This window comes from Aptenodytes forsteri, unplaced genomic scaffold (genome assembly GCF_000699145.1).
Source record: "Aptenodytes forsteri isolate BGI_AS27 unplaced genomic scaffold, ASM69914v1 Scaffold41, whole genome shotgun sequence".
NCBI classification, from domain to species: Eukaryota; Metazoa; Chordata; class Aves; order Sphenisciformes; family Spheniscidae; genus Aptenodytes; species Aptenodytes forsteri.
In genome coordinates this window covers 3,478,391-3,496,584 of record NW_008796211.1, presented here as the reverse complement: position 1 = coordinate 3,496,584, position 18,194 = coordinate 3,478,391, and the positions used below count along the sequence as shown (strand labels likewise).

The 18,194-nt window shown below is 34.0% G+C and overlaps 1 protein-coding gene across 1 annotated transcript in view; it reads left to right on the top strand.

The window, feature by feature from the left end:
* Positions 1 to 18,194, top strand: part of LOC103906391 (uncharacterized protein KIAA0825) — a 160,168-nt gene that overhangs the window by 13,600 nt on the left and 128,374 nt on the right. Inside the window, exons 2-4 of the mRNA XM_009288290.1 lie at positions 2,844 to 2,954; positions 8,109 to 8,248; positions 16,875 to 17,021. Of these exons, the coding sequence (XP_009286565.1) occupies positions 2,844 to 2,954; positions 8,109 to 8,248; positions 16,875 to 17,021 (398 nt within the window). The remainder of the gene's footprint in view (positions 1 to 2,843; positions 2,955 to 8,108; positions 8,249 to 16,874; positions 17,022 to 18,194) is intronic.

The window sequence follows — 18,194 nt, the reverse complement described above, 5'->3', positions numbered from 1 at the left end:
AACAAGAAATCAGGTGAATGACTTGAATGCTGAGAGAAGAATTTAGAGATTCTATTTGTAAAATTGCTGTCTATTGGGTAAAAATATCTGTCATTCAATTTTAAAAATGGAAAATATGTCTCTTAATTTTAATATATGAGTTATACTTCATGAAGTTGCTTTTTAGTCATGTTTATTCCTTATACAGAGCTAAATCCTTCGAAGTCTACAAGGAAATACCATTAGGATGCATCTTGTTGGCATCTCATTTTTTCACACCTGCACTGAGGCTTACGAGATCAATTCTCACCTTGTCATACTCTACTGCAGAATAAAACTACTGTAACTTGGAATCTTGCTGTGGTATTAAATACTTTCACAGATGCTATCCACTGCTTTGAGACTATAGGCAGCTGCTTTAACATAACTTGTAGTCAAAACAAATTTCCTACTAGCTATTATTATACTTCTGTCAGAAGAGTAGTTGAATTAAACTGTTTGGCACAGAGTTGGGTTTTCCTGGCAAGAATTGCATAGCCAGCAGTGGACACTGAGAAATGCTGGCACCAGAATTATTGTATTATCATTAGACACTTGATTTTTTATAGTATTTGAAGTTATTCTAATATTTAAACAATCTTTAAAGCCCTCAGATTATCTCCATCTCAGTTTAAAAATTTGTATAGAGGTTTTGTTATAAGCCTCAGAGCTCAAAAGTCTGCCCTGTGCTTGTCCTTAGGAGACAGCTAAGAAACCATACTTAACAAGCTGCTTTAGCCCAGAAGTCTCTCGAACAGTTCAAACACTATCAAACGCTAGACAAGATGTGGTCTTTTTTTATTAGATTACTACCCAAACACTATCTATCATGCTTTCTTGTAGGAAGTTGGCTCTATGTTTTGCTATATTAAGAAAAATATTTCAGAGGATGAGAGACAATAAGATTTTTTTTCTTTAATTTTCTCACAATGTTGAAATTAGTCTTTAAAATAATTATTTTCTAGTTTAAGCACTCCCTTTATCTATATTACAATCTCAGCTTTATTTTTAATCTTCAGGTTTTCATGAATTCACAAAGAGCACAAATTCAGTCTGCTAATCCTTCTGCTCAGATACTGCATACTTAAGAGCATTTTGAAGTCTGTAGTAAATTCTTCCTACTAATATTGTTTGATTAGTAAAATTAATTTCCAAATAAATCACCCTATCTTTTGGAGAAGTTCAGAAGCTATACACCTGTCTTTCTTGTTGAACAAGTGTAATTCTCTCTCTTCTTTCATCTGGGGTCTTATAGGCAGAGAGTGACCTTATAGACACTTCTATATTACTTATACACTATACACTTCTAAATTACTTATATGCAGCTGTGAAAAAGTTAAAAAGTAATTTTAAATAATTAAATGACAAAACACAAATACCGTGTTTTGATGACAAAATACAAATGCCATGGTGACAAAGTACCCTATAAGAAAGAGGTGATTTTACCTTTTAGGTTAGGAGTTCCTGAAGGCTCTGCTGCAATGGGTTTCCATTCTGTCTCCAGTTTTAAGTGTTTAGATTCACTTTCACTGTTTCCATGTCCTGGCAGTGGCTTTTTTTATGTCTTGTGAAAAGATTCTCTTGTCCTGAGAAAGTCCTCGTATCTTTTCCTGAGGTATTTTTAAATGTCCCTCTACTTTTACTGCAATAGAAAGAGTACTGACTCAAAAGTGGGAATGACGTTGAATCACTCCAGAAAGTAAAGCAAATATACCATAAATGAGTTCTGTAGAAATGGCGTTTTTAAGGGTAGTTACCTTCTTTATGTAACTTAGAAAATCCCAACCATGATACATAAAGAAACAAGCTTCAGAGAAGGAAAGTTCACAGCCAAGTAAGTTGAAAAGTAAGGTGCAAAAGAAGTGATAATTGATTATGGTTAATGGAGGATGGACGTAACAGACTACATCCTCTCTGTTGGAATTGTATTCAGTGTAAATGAGAGTAAAAAGGGAAGAGGCCAAGGGGCAGCCATTCCTGTTAAACATTATTGCATCCTAGTGGTTGCTACAGAATTGTACAAATACTAATACATTTTTTATTATTTATTATTAAATAAAAATTAAAGCTTAAAGCTAAATATTAAATTCTATAATCCTGTTCTTATAATTATATATATTATATAATATCATTAATTAATGCAAATAGTTAATTTTTAGTATCAGGATTGGACACACATCTGATTTTTGCCTCTCACATCCTTTGGGTAAGAAAAGTAATGCAGAAATGACATAAAACTAGCTTATCTAATTCTTCACCAGTCCTTATATTTGAAAACAGCGGTTTTTTTCAACCAGTATTCTATTTCTCACAAGCCAGTGAAGGTCCAAAGCTTCTGGTTCAAATTTTTGTCCAGTTTAATCCAAAGTCTGTATGTACTTGCATCTTATTCAAAAGAGAACCATTACAATTTCAAAAGATATTTACTTATTATTATGATAAAAGTATTGGTAATATGATGCATGTATTATGCAGAAAGAAAAGAGCTATAGAAATGAATGACTGAAGAGCAATTTGCTTATTCAATGCATTTTCAAACATAGGTTGAAAACGTGCTATATAGGAGTAAAAATATGAAGAAAATTGCTTTGACAGTACTAACAGTGCTAGATACGAAGTTTCAAAGAGTGAAAGTAAGTAAGATATAGAATGACATTTTTAACAGTATATAAGATAAATAAATTTGCAATTATGTGTGTGCATACATATATTAGTACTATTTATCTTAAGGGATTTTCTGTCTCTTATTTGTATATATTTAGTACTAGTGATCCAAAGGGATTTTCAGTCTTCCATGTAATTCAGAAGTATTTGGTTTTTTTCAGGACATTTTTGAACAATTGTGATGAACACCTTCCTCAAGATTTTTCAAAAGTCTTTTATCATCCATTACACTGGTTATTTTGCATACCATCATCCTGTTCTTCCTTACTGAAGTGAGTATCAAAAGTTGATTGTTGTAAAAGAATCACCAGATAGTCAATATTAATCAAATGCTGTTACAGCATTTTGAAAAGAGTATATCTGAATAAAAGTCAAATTAATACTCTGATTTAAAAAACCATAGAAACATTTTTTTTAATTCATTGCAGATTTCCTTAATCTTTAAACTTTAAGAGTCTGTAAGAAAGGTCACGCTGAAAGCAGTGTGCTGTGTAGCTATTTGCTAGTATATTCATTATGTTTGATATTTGAATTATCTGTAAGATTTTCTTGCTTTAATTAAAGAGTATATAACTCTTGACAATAATGTAGTTCAGCACAGTTGCTGTTTTGAAAGACTTATAACTAAAGGGGAGATAAAGAATGTATGCCTCTGTTTATGATTGCTGGTTAAAAAAAAGGTTTGATATATAAATAACTCATTGAAAAATATGGTGCTTGATCGTAGTTGATTTTTTGGGAGATTACTGCATGATTAGAGGCAAAAGCTTAATTTCTTTTTCTGTGTCACTGCATATAATGACAAGTTACATATGAGACATATGCTACCAGCTGTGCTGTCATTCCCTTTCTAATTTTGAACCTGAAGCACTCCCACACCAGTGTAGATCCTTTCCTAACCCCTTCACCTCCTCCTCCTCTTCAAAAGTTATTTCCTGAGAGATTTTCACTCTCCATTTTCATGAAAAGCTGCTTTTGTGAGTTGTTATTGTTTTCTGAGAAAGTATTTTTATATTTTGGAGGAATACGTTATCATATGAGTGGTGACCTATGGTGACCTACTGAAGCCCAATGTGCTGTGGATTTATTACCTCTTACCTTGGACACACAGTATCTTGTACCTTGTACATCACAGTATCTTCCCTGTGATTTTGGCCCACACTACACAAAACATGCTGATTTCTCTCCATAGCCTTCACGCCTAACTATATGTCAGCAGTACTGTTATCTCCTTCCCTGGTGCCTCTGATACCTGCTGAACCAGAGGCAATAGATGCTGTGACTGAGTCAAAGTTGTATGGTGGGCTAACCAAAATGCCAAACAGAGTGAATAACTGTTGAATACAGAATGTGTCCTCTTCTCTGCTTGAAATAGTAATTTAAGTTTTTCTAAAGCTTGAAATATCATATGTTTTTACCTCTCAATCGACCTTCAAGGAAATTTGTCAGTGGTTTTATAAGTTATACATGGGTGAGGAGAAGGGGGGATATAGGAGAGGAAATGACTGCATGATCACTTAAAGAGGGATCTACTCTATTTCTGGGAAAATTTATGCATCATTAAGGACTCATTGTAGAAAAGACGATAAGCTTTTTGATGCCCTAACCCAAGACCAGTACTCAAAATTTAAATTATACTGTGAATTACGAGTTTTGGAAGATGACTTCACAAGCGTGAGTACCCTCTGCTCTGTAAAAGTATGTAAAGGAAATTCTGGCACCGTTTCAGTCTGACATAATTCTCTTTTTTGAGGTGGATTTAAGATTTTACAGATGCTATTTAGGACAGATTTGTCTTGAATAAATAGCAGAAAACTATTCCAGAGCTATCCAGCATTTACATATTTTCCCTGGATGAAAGGTGAGAAAATATACATTTTCTTGACCACCAAATGGGAAAATGAGGAGTCCAAAAGAAAGCACACTTCTCAGAAGATATAGTTAGTGTACCTGTGTGAGGACGGTCCATATATATAAAGCCATGTGTACTGTCCTGGTGATAACGAGTGAACTATGTTGGTAAAATATTTAATGTTTTCTTTTAACAACACGCCTTTCAGCTGCTCAGCAAAGACAGTGAAAGACCCTGAGTGTAATGAAGTAGTTTGAGGGACATATTCTGAGGCTTTCTGATTTTGTTACACTGTGTATTTATGTCATGGAAGCTTTTCTTTCTTTAAATATTGCATTTAGAGTATTAACAAGACACATTATGTTTAAGTATTGCCAAAAACTATTTTTTAGAGCATCCTAATTCTTCCTGGATTGTTTTATGGTTTTACTTCTTACATCTAATAAAAATATATATTCACTGTCCGTAACAAAATTGGAAGCACAGGCCATTGTACACCTCCCAGCTGTGGCCACCTAATTTTTAACTGAAGACTCTAACCTGGCATAAATGTACCTATTAAGTATTTGCTCTTCCTAAGCTTGATATTTCAAGAGAAAGTTTTGCTAGTTCCTGAAATTATTTTGTTTCCAATTTCACTATTCATTTTTCATGCCTAAAAATCGCTACAGTCTGTTTTCTTTTATCGATTTGACTTCAACGTCTTTGTCAATGATATTAACATGAATTAGTGTTAATGTGTATTTGCCTTATAAAATTTTGAACTTATCATTTGAGGTTTTCTTTTTTTCTATCTCGGATACTAACCAAAATAACATAGTTGGTTATCAAACTAAATAATTACTGATAATTTATATTACAGTTCCTTTAGTGGTAATTGTGATTCATTCTTTGCTTCATTTGGGGTTTATAATCATACCATTTGCAAATCAGAGTTCTGTTTTTTTTCTTTTACCATACAAAACTGAACATTTATATGTGTGATATTTATATGTACTTCACCTTTTGTCACTTTTTATGAGGCTAGTCTTATTTTCACTAGTACTGAGCTACAAGGATGGGAGAACATATGCCTCTCCATATGCACGTTACAAAACTTCTCAGTGCATTTATTGGTGCTAGCTTCATGGCTGTAGGGAATGTCTGCTATATTTTATTTTTCCTCCAAGTGAGTCACACCATTGTACATTTCAATTTGCAAGAGGCTTAAAGAGCCAAGAACTGGTGTATATTACAACACGATAACTTCCCATCTGGTCAATGACAGACAAGTTTTATTTCAACTCAAATATTCTAAAAATGGCATTTATTTTTAAAGTTATTTAAAATATTATCCTTCATAAATCTAATTGACCAAACTTGTTCCTTTCCTTATAGTTCAAAGGCAATGAGTGACCTTATTAGATATGATAACGTGGCATTCAAGGGAGAAACAAAATGAAACTGGCCCATATATTTTAACTGAATTAGTGAAGTGTTGAGTTTGCTCTCAGCCACAGCACTAATTCTAGTGTGAATATAGTAATTGTTTTACTTTCAACTTTAATTACTAACTACAAATTAGTTCTTAACATGTGTTAGAGTTTATATATATAAAACTAATCTTGAATATACAGAAATTAAGATAATAACATTAAGAATGCAGAGCCCTAATGTTGAAAATTTGAATGCAATATGTGTTTTAAATATGGAAAAGTTATTTTGGCTGCAAGTCCTATCAAGATTTAAATGTATATATTTTTGATAAATATGATTAGAATCCAGTATGTGCTTATATGCAAAAATACAATTGTTGAGCCAGTGCTATGTTCTCAGCAATTATATATAATGTACCAGATGAAAATCACAAAAGCTGTTCATAAGTTTTAATGGCATGTACATTGCTTATCAAGTCATAGGTATTTGCTTTACTGTTAAAATCTCAAAGGCTGAGGTGTATAAAATCCTCCTTTACTAAAATGACTTTTACAGTATTAACTGTGAGGTTTTGACATAATAGTGTGATGTAAAGGTCCTGCTGGGAAATGGGGTTACGGAAGCTTGGTGTCCTTAGGTTACTTATAGGTTGCCCTGCAAGATATGTGGCATACTGCTTTTCTGGTAATGGAAACTTGTATACATATGAGGGACTAAACTAAAGGAGTATATCAGCTGGCATTTTCATTTCCAGGCATTGTAGGTTTGTATCAGGTATATTGTCTACAACCTTGACTGAACAGCAAAGTTTTTGCACAGTCATCTCTGTTTTTTCTCATGTATGCATACAAGCAGAGTTGGGCAGTGGCACACTTGGCTGAGTCAGATGGTCATAGAAGTGTGCAACGTAAATGAGAAGTTCCCCTCCGTTAGAACAGCCACATGAACCCATTTTAGTTCTGTCCCGATAGTTGTGTGTAAATGGCACATGAAGCATATGTGCAGAGGCATATAAATTCTCTAGTCTGACAGGATAATGTAGCTCCTGATGAAGAAGGCTTGAACTGATGCTGAAGGTGTTATGCGTGTACTGGCAGATAACGTTTATGCCTGCATAGTTAATGCATCAGTGCATATGTAGTTTTTACACCGGTGCATGTAAAATTTATGTGCATAAAAGCTTACATATGCGGTGCATAAACTTTCAATGTTAGCAACTATTGTTGTATAAACTTATAGCCAAAATGAATAAATACAATGGCTAAACATCCGTTGAAATTTAATTTTAAAATCTTCAAAAGAATGAAAAATTAAGCTTTCAAGGAAAATTTTTCTTCTTGAAAATTTTTCTTCTTAAACATTTTTCAAGAAGAAGAAAATAGTACAATAATACAATGGGTGATAAACATCTTGCAGGACAGGATTTTTTTTTTTTTTTTTTTTTTTTATTTAATTGCTCCAATGTGAGTTCAACGGTTGGTGTTGGGTCATTGGCTGAGTTCAGAGGAAGCCCTGGAATATTTTTGTTTGGAAACCTAAACTTTTGCAGAACATGGAAACCACAAACAGAAAACAAACTGCAATTTCCTTAAAAGCGAATGAATTTGTACTACGCTTTCTCACTTCTCCCTGCTGGCAAAGCAGTTATCCAACCAGTCTAATATTTCAGGTGGATTTTTCAGGATGTGTAATAATTGGTCAACCTAATGTGGAATCTTGCAGCCCCTTTGAGCATTCTCTCTTTTTTTTAATTAAGATCCTCATATACTTCATCAAGGACACTTCAGAGCTCTTACTAAACAATCAATGCAATAGTGAACTAAAGAATAATAGCCTTAAATATATTCAAGCACCAAAAAAAATCCTTTTTGCCTGGTAGAACAAGGCAAACATAGTTCCATGAAAGAGATAAGTGAAGTTGCTTTGTATCAGTTATAACTTTGGCAGACTACCAAATGTTAATTTGCTTTTAGCTAGTTGAGATTAAATGTAATTCCTTCCCTGAGCTGCCTTAAAGTAAGCAAGCATGAAAGCATTTTCAGAGTAATCTGGGAGGAATTGACATTTGAGGGAGTTAGCATTACATCTGCACTTTAAGGATATTAATTTCATAGATAAATTAACTACATTATTCTGTCTTTATCTTACATTTTGAAAGGACTCCATCAGCCAGAGAAATGGCAGCCCAGGGTCAGCTGAAACTGCTCTTATCCCAGCCATACTGTAATTTGAACTTGCTTTTGGAAACATTGCTACATCATGATTGTCTCTTAGTGAAAATTTTACTGAGAAGTTCAAGTAAGTATTTATACTGTCAATCCTTATAAGAATATCGGTCAGAAACACAAATTCATTTTTAACTACTTAAATACCAAAGGAAGGCTGTCAACCATTTTCGGGGGGTATCAGTAGCCATTCAGTTGTCGGAAGGACACTTCTTGAATAGGTAAAAGAAAGAAAAAATCATCGCTTTTTTAATGAGAATGTTTTGCAGTCAATCTGAGTATTCATAGTTTCAAAGCAGACTACAATTTGATAAAATAGGCTGCTATCGTAAATGCAAAGGAGTCAAAATGAATTTGAACTTTACAGAGCTTTGATACACAACTGCTTTACACAAATTTTTAAAAGTGTGGTTTAGTAGTCTGAAAGATCACTTTCAAAATTATGTTTCAACAGTGAAAAGCTTCTTAGAGGTTTTGTTTAAGTTATTATACGTTTGGCACTGTAGGCATTCTAGAAGTACATTTACATGCTTCCTCATGTTAATACTCTGATTAATACCGTTATGAAAGTAGAACAAATAAAAGAATGGTTCTACAAGGTTTTCTTTTCATTCTGCTAATACTGTGTTTGAAGCAACTGACTTTATCACATCTTTCCTTTTAATAGCTTTTGGATCAAATGATCAGATTGTTGAAAAGCTAATGGTATAATCACCTGTTTGACATAATTTTGCAGTAATAGTGAATGAGAGTCTCAGTTTCTATATTTCTTTAGCAAAAGAATTCTCCCTACTTAGCAAAAAAACTATTAGGTCCACATAATAGTAGATATAACGTAATTTAGTTCTGTCATTTTAAAGTGGTCTAACATTTGTCAAGGGTACAACATTGCTTCCACTTCTGTCATGCATTTTATTGAGAGCTGCACTGCATCCACTTGCCTATTCAAATACCTGTCATCTTTTACAAAGACTGACAAATGTTTGATCAGGATCATATTCTAACCCTACTGTTATCCAGTATTGAATTTTACTAGCTGCTTAAATTATCACAGGTATTAAGTGACAGAATGTATTAATCTATTGACTGACCAACCTCTTGATCTTCAGGGAAATATATGCTACTTTGAATTAGAAAATGTGCTATTTACACAGACTTTATTAATGTAATTACAATATTGGTATGAATAAACTTTCAGTTTAGATAAAGATGAAACCTGTGATGATCAATATCTTCTAAATTAATTTCAATAGGGTTAATTATCTAATGATAAAATGATTGTATTCTTTATTCCTTCTTCTATACATCAGCTTTCTGATGCTATATAAGCTAAAACTTTTTTATTATGTGAGCTGTTATGTATTAGTACAAGGAAATTTGGACTAATAAGCTATACTAGTACTACTTAGTACTAGCAATGACAGTTTTGGATTCTTCTGTTCAGTAGGATAAAAGGCTTACAGAATTACGTACTCATCAACAGGAAGATTTTGCAATGTGTAATATTATGCATGAAAACAGATAAGAAGCTAAGTATACCATAATTTTTGAGTGATTTGCCCTAGTGATAACAAAACTCCCTGGTATTTAACTAGATGGTAAGAATTTTTTGAATAGGAAAAGCCTTCTCACATTTTACTTTATTTTACGCTCAGTCTTTCCTTTTCCCTTTAAAAACCAGGCCAGAAGGCAAAAATTCTGTATAAAGAGGTGCTTATGATTTATTTAGGTAATGATAACATTTTTTTGTATTGTAGCAATACTTTGGGATACTTACAGTAGGTGTCACACAAGCACATTAAATTTAATTGCACTCCCGTTGTTCTCATATGGTTGCACCATGGTGAGGGTCAGAAATAATGTATATTCCCCGTCATAGTAGGGAGTACTGTTGGGACTGGCAAAATTGTCTCAGTAGAAAGAGTATTTTGGGGGAATGCATGTATGCATGATTTAGTGTTGCTAAATATTATAAGAAGGTTATCGTATTTGTTGAAGCTATTGAAACTCCATGTATGTAACTATAAGCTATCTGGACAGGGAGGTGACAAGATGTGGACTTTTGTCATCTTTTGTGCAATATGATATATGAAAGTAAAATGCCCCTCAAATACAAAGTTATCACGTCAAAAATACTAAAGGCAATAAATCAGGATACCCAAAACTCTCCAGTGATTATGGCCACTGGGTAAAAGACACCTTTGAAAAAATAGTTGAAAAATTGGATTTGCATATTGGACCTCTGTAACTTAAACTACAAGTCTAAATAACCCAGGTGTATTGAATTACAGTTAATTACAGTGTAATATAATCCCAGAGTTGTTTTCTATAGGTCCAACATTCAGAAAATTTCTTCTAAGACATGTTCTTGAGTGAGTGAAGGGTCTAGGGCCTTTGCTGTGCCTTTGTGGAGAGAAATAATGAAGGTAGCTGGTACTGTGTTAATTTTCTGACAAAACAAACTGTTTTGCAATTTTCTTGCCAGAATTTTTTACCAGAATTGCTTTATCACCCATGGATATGAAACAGAAATGTATTATTTTGACAAGCAACAAATAATAGAGGAATAAAGAAAGTGGTGCTTGCATAATATGGGTTATTGAATCCAGCAGATGGTGATATGAAAACGGGAAGGGTGAAAGTGAACTCTGAGAATTTCTGCTAGACTTGCTCTAAATGCACAGCATGCCAGCAGAAGAGGCTGTGACTTCTCATTTGAGAGTCTTTATTTCCAGGAACCAGGAGTTAGTCTTTGCATAATAAAGCAAAAAGCAATAGCTTTGTTGAATTACTGGCCCAACACAGGATTAATACCAATATACTAGTCAACAGACACCTCACCATTTACCAATAGCAGATAAGAAAGAGGTCACTGAGAAATCGTCAACAAGGCACATCCGAGGCCTTCAATCAGTCCTTGGGCCTCATACATACTTTTGTTTAAGAACAAGAGATGGTAGCACCAAGTTAATGATGTACAATAGAAAAAGCAATGTATTCCTTTTAAAAAAAAATCTTACTCATTACAATGAATACATGAGACTCCAGTTGTTACAGAGATTTAATTTCGTTTTCTACACATAACTTCAAAGTGAATACTAGCACATGGAGATAAACTGGAAGAAAACTGCTTTCACAGCAGGACAAGGCCATTGGCAGTTTCACCTAGTGTTTTTGGCTTGCACTATGCATATTTGAGAGACTAATGGAAAAGGGTATTGTGTAGCCTGTACAGTTAAACGTAGATGATATCCTGGTCCCCACTAAAACTTTGACATAAGAACTGATAGTAACATTTGCAAATATTCTGTGATAAGTTTAAGGCTGCAAAACTGAAATTGGACCCAAAGAAATATGAGTTGCTTCAAAAAGAGAGAATTTACCTTGCACATATAAGCGTGGTGGGGAAGAGAGGATTTCCACTGAGAAAATAAAACTCTGTGGTGCAGTATCAGCCAACTCCCTAGACGCTAATAGATATGAAGAGTTTTCTAAGGCTGTGCTTTTGTAAACCCATTTCTAGCAAGGGAAATGACTTGGACATATATTTGTAGAATGGAAAGTTTTTTTTTCCCCACTCCAATTCTTTGCCCCTTGTGAAGCAGCTCTTTAACTGCCACAATGTGTAATGTGGCATTTTAAGCTAAAATTTAAGCACTAATTAAATTTTAATTAAACTTAATTAAATTAATTAGATTTTAGGTATTTAAAGGTAAATAGCACTGATTTTTTCTAAGTTACCCTAAAAGAACAGTGAAAGGTGGTAACTTTACCAACTGACCTCACTAAGGAATCAGACTGAACTTTTAGTGACAGTAGTGAGTTATTGCAAAAGAAAATGTACATTCCTTAAATAAATTACCATCTCCATGAAAATCCTGGCATTGGCTAAATCTGTATAACAATTTAAAACATTTATTTCAACTACTTGAAGGCCATTATTTTTGTACTTCCTTGTAATAACTCCTTGGATTTCATAATCCTGAGACACAGTCTACCAAGCAACTGGAAAAACTAGCAACTGTGCTAGTCTCATGGTTCAACCGCACACAATTTTGGGCAACCATAGTCTTGCAGGTTTTTTGACAAAACTTGGGGGTTAATCTGCAACACTGTCTTCATTAGGAGAGCACAAGTTAAGTCTCTTAGAGGAATGTATATGTTTGTGCAGAGATAGCTCTCTCCTACAGATATTTGTGGATCATCCAGGATGAGGCTTGTGAGTACAGAATCCAGAACACCTGAAAGTTTTCTTAGCTTCTTCATGATAGCAAACTATGTCATGGTAGCCTAACAACAAAAGATTAGAAAATTATTTTAAAAGTGGCATCTCCTCAAAATATCTATCTGACCAGTAAACTTACTGGATACGGTAAAATGGTAGAAGGGTTTAGTGGCATGATATACTTCTAGCTGGAAGATCAATAGAAAAGGGACCTTAATCAGATATTCTATTCCTTTTGATGACTTTCCAGTGATAAGCTAAAGAAAACAGTAAACAGATTTCATGGAGTTTCTGAAATATTGAATAGGAATTTCCATTTGGACTGTAGTAGAGCCCTTCTGAAAATCACATACCTTGTCTTGACAAAGTGTGAAGATAGTCTCTGTGATACATCTGTGGTAGTCTCTGTGACTGTGATATATGGTCATAAGCTTTTCAAAGACCTAGTCATTTCTGGTAGGAACTTCTTGCTACGTAGAGCTCTAGACTGAATACATTTTAAGAGGGTAACCTGTTCAGTATTGATCCCAATACATGGACAAAGGAGGTAATGTTACCATGGGACTAAATTCAATATTGGGTCATCAAATTTTGGCTATCAGAGTGCCACAATTTCAGCATACTTTCCCATAAAATCAGTGCTGGAGGTATTCTGATAGTAATGATTTTTTTCTATTTGACACGGGTAAGAGAGATTTCGCAGAAGCCATTAACCCAGAGATTCATTAATGGAAGCTTCTTCTCAGATAGTTGAAAATAAAATGTTTAGGGAGAAAAAATTCTATAGGGAGTGGAATGAGAGTAAAATACTATGGGATTGGTGATGTATAAATGTGTAGGCACAGAAGTAGTTTGCTGATATGTTAATAATTTATGGGCAGATGATATAAAGTTTGTTAACTTTTTGTCTTGTATTGAGCTTTTTAGTTGTCACAAATTTAGGATCCATTGCATTCATAGGTAGCAGCTGATAATGGGGATATTATTATTTGGGTTTTACTAAATTGAAATGGGTAGGGTTAAGATCTGCATTTCATTTAGGATGGAAGTAATATGATCTAAAATTTCTTTTTGTAATTAAAAACTAAAATAATAGACTTCTGCCAAAATGAAGTCATATTCAAAGTCACAATAGAGTCTAGCTGTCAAGACTGACTGGAGAGTGATTGCATTGAAGAGGAGCAACTCTATGAGAGACAAGTAAAATGATCTACCAGAACAGATACAGAAAAAGAATAGAAAAAATGCCAGTGACAGAAGCAGCACTGAAAATATAGTGCAAAGAAGCAAGTAGTGCAGAGTGCCTGCTGAAAGATTTGGTTCCATAAACAAATAATATATATCCTTTTTGCATTCTTTATATCCTCATCAGCTGCTGTGATTTAAACTATAAAGAAAGCAGAAGTTTTATGCTTTTGCAAATAAAAGAAGTGTATCAGAAATAAGTTGCTCCATCTTCAGTTTCTCTTCCTAAATGAAACAGCATGTATAAATTTGAATTTTGACTACCTCTTTTGGTCAAAGAAGACAGCATAACTGTTTATAGCTTGTCTGTCTTGTAAGGATTCACTAGGGAAGGAGAAGTCTAGAGTCAATAACAGAAGATTTTCTAAATTCAGTAAGATTCATTTCATGGCTAAACCAGTAGCAGATAAGAGCTGGATGAGTGTGATAATGTCAGCAAGTCACTGGGAGGTATTTTCTATCAGTAAGAAAGAAATATGGATAAATTACGCTTGTAAGTCTGCCTCTCTGAAGATATGTTTTTAAAATACATGGTACTGTATACTCCCAGGAGGTTAAGTGCATTATTTTGTCATAGGAAGAATGATTCATTGTGACTGATTAGGGCATAGCTGTTATTCTCTAGATACATATTTTTTATAAAGATATTTATTAATAATATTAATATTTTTGTATATTTGGGCATCCTCTGTGCATATGGAACATTATGCTATATGGAAATAACAAATAGCAGGTTTTCTTTAACAGGTACCTAAGATAAGTATATAGCCATTTTTATGTACGGATATGAGTCCTGCTAAAATGAAAAAGAAGCATCTCCTTTGAGCTACCTATAGGAGCTTTAGATTCCCTTCACAGATTAGCTTTTGATATACAAATGCAGTGAGTGGAAAAAAGAGAAATACATAGAGGGAAGAATCAGTGGGCAATAAGTATGATGCCTATCATATAAATACTGTTCTTATGTGATGATTAACAAGAAGACTGCATTGGAGTTCAAACTAAGATGAATATTTAATGTTATGACAGGTGAGCTAATAAACGTTGAAGAAAAATTCTAAGGCAAGAGAAATCTACATATCTTTCTGTAGACTCCTAATTCATAATATTTAACCAGCTATACTGATCAACTAGCTAAACCTTTCAACCAACTGACATTATCCTTTAAGGTCCCTTCCAACCCAAATTATTCTGTGATTCTAAGATCTATGCCAGTTTATCAGTCCGAAAACTCATTTCAACCTGAGCTTTGAAGGGTCAGATATTCTTACAACAAGGGCAACATTTACTTGAGGGTAAAAGAAGAAAGAGCTGATGAAAGCTTACATGTCTTGTTATGTTTAGCCTCAAAATGGTTTCCCAGTGGATTCCTGAAGATCTTTGCTTAAGACTTATATTATACACTAGTTATAAGAAGATATATGTATAACCCCCTACAGAATTCTTTTATACTTCTTTCCATTTATCTAGATTCATTGGTAGCACTAAGATAATCAGAAAAGTTATTAATAAGTTGTGACTCAAACTTTCCATGTGGCACGATCATAAAGCAAATTTAGGCTCAATTTCAAGTCATAAGCCCCTTTAAATAAAGCAATTTCATATCATGTTCTGCAAAGATGGTTTACATAGTATTTAAAATCTCAGCAAACCCTCCTCCCTAGAATTTGGTTACATTAATTTAAAAAAAATACTTACAGTAATATAATCAAAGTTCAATTCAAATTTTCATCTCACAATTTGAATACCTCTGGCTTTTACTTTTTGAACTACTTTTTCTGCTTTCTTGGTTCTTTCTTTGTCATACCCATATTAGACAGCATATTGCTGGTTTGAGTGAATTAGTGGAATCCATTTGATTCTTCACTCAGAAGCATCTGGCATTGCAAAGTGTCTCAGCAAAATATGCCAGCTCACTCAACTCATAGGAAAAAAAGCTGACTAAAAAAAATTCTTATTGCTGATCTGTCTCCTGCCTTGGGAAAAAAACCCACAGCTTGTTGGTTATGAAATCACTGGTCTTGTTTTTCAGCTTTCTACATCCTATGGGCTGTTTCTATTAAGGTTGCACACTACCCAGAGTGAATGGTTTACAGTAATGTGTGAATCAGATTGTAGGAATTCAGAGGAGAGTCAAATGTTTACAACATTCTCAAGTCATTCAGAGCTGGGTAGAAAGCAGCAATTTTCCATAGATTTTGAAGGCTGTTCGAACCACTAGAAAAATGCAGCCTAGAAATTTAGTCTCTTCCATCTTTCTCCTGCACAGGTTGCTAAAGATAAGGGCAGCCAAACTGGCATAAAACAATGATATTTTCAAGTATAATTTTATCTAAATCAGTTTTACGGAAACTTTCAGTTTTGCAAACTAGAAATTTAAATTAAAAGTGCTTAATTGGTTCTGGCTCTGGTAATTTGTTACGATTGTTAACATCAAAACCATATTCCACAAGTATGTGGGAAGCTGAGGTCTTTGACATTAGCACAAGTCAAAGCCATTGAGTTGCATTGGTTCAAAGAGGTTTAAGCACATCATTATCTTTTGGCTGAGAGAATGTTTTATAATGATTATGAAAAACACTGAGAAATACATGTTACGTAAGCTGTTACCACCTAACTCTATGAAAATCACTAGTTGTCTTTAAAAACAGCAGTATCTGTATTTTAGCAGGGCTGAGATTTTGTTTTGTGGAACTGATTTCTCAATTTCATCTTGTACTGAAAAACGAAGCCAACCCATTTTGAGGAGTATGCAGCTGCTACTTTATTTTGTTTTATATAACTAAGTAGAGTTCTATTATTTCACGTAACTAATATAGTGGTAACAGGAACTAAGCAGTAATAACTTTTTGACTGTGATTCTACAGAAGTAGTACAACTTACTTCTGATAAACATTTAGTAAATAATCAAATTCCAATTATATACTGAGTGCATTTTGAATTAAATAGGCATATTCCATAGTTTGTAAACATGCTTGAGTCTTTTTTTAATGGCTACGTATAATTCAGGAAGACAGTCAAATGTCATTATGCAGAGGAAGATCAGATTTCAGTATCTGTAAGTATTATTATTGTTTGAAATATTATTCAGATACAGTTTGCAGATTGTTTTGATTAATACTGTCTGTTACTGTGAACTTGAATTACTTGGGAAATTATTGTAACCATGTTTTTGTTTATTTTGAAGGAAATGCAGTATTGAATCATGATGAACAATGTTCTCTCTTAGAACAAATAAATAACAAACAGCCTACTCTGATTGAAACAATCTTCACAGTATTGTCTTACTGCACTTTATCACCCAAATCTCTTGGCATTGCTTTTGAGACCTACATGGGAAAAGAGCAGTTGTGGAATTGCTTATACGACATGACAGGTATTTAATTTAGTAATAAGTATTTAAAATCTGATGTTAAAACTTGTCAGTTTTCAGACATGTAGTGCATATTGTTTTTACTTTAATAAATCAGATTAAATGATGGTAGCTTACTTCAAAATTATAGTTTAACTGAAGTGTTTTGAGCAATCAGGTCACCACAGGAATGGTGAAAATTTTGAAGAAAGCAGAGGTTATGGAGCAGTGTGGTCAACCAGGATTCTGATTTCTTTAAGTGTCTGTCTTACCAGCAGGCTGGCAGCAGATAGTTTCTGTAGCTTTCTACCAATAGAGGTTCTTTGTCTCTGTACATTTAATAGCTCCAGACCTTTGCCACGATTTAAAAGTAAGAAACAATTAAAGGAGAATGGAAAAAGAAAAGGAAGGACTCCTATTGAGGGAGACAGTCTGATGGGCATATAGACTCTGCTGTCAACAGGCAGGCAGGCTCCTAATTTTCCATGGTGGGGGAGAGCCGCCCCCACAATTAGAGCAACTAACGCTGCCCCCAAAGAAAAGCAGTATTCAACCAGAAAACAGAGGTGAGGTTTAGAAGGGTGATCTTGCAAATGATGGCTAAAATGCAGGAAAGCTCAAAACAAAAGAAAGGAAGAAAATGGGAGAATGTAAGAGGGGAAATAGAATTATGACTATCACAAAATAGAAAACAATGGTGGTAAAAATGCTCAGGTATTCCTCAGAGAAAAATGGGATTGCAAAAAGTAGAAGTCTAAGGTGTAAGAGGAAGAAAATACAGAAATATTGCATGGAAGCTTTCAGAAAGGCCATGCAGAGAAGAATAAAACTTAGATCAGCAAAAAGTACGGACAAGCAAAAATATGAGCAAAGGACCTAACATGTCAGAAGACATTTCTGATACATCCTGCAGCACTCTGCCTGACAACTGCTGCTCAATGGCAACGGAGAAACTGCAATTCTCTGTGGTATTAAGAATGTGGAGAAGATTGATACTTGTTGTAATGTCAATAGCTGTATTTAGGATGCTCTATTTTCAACATGCAATCTCTGATAACATGCTATGTCTCTGTTGATGACTATTATTTGTATGCATATTTGTTTCCAAAATATCTTTTTTTCTTTTGCTGTTCTCTAGTATAACAGTTTGGGTATCTAATAAATGCAACTTCAGTAAGACTATCAAGACAAGGAAGT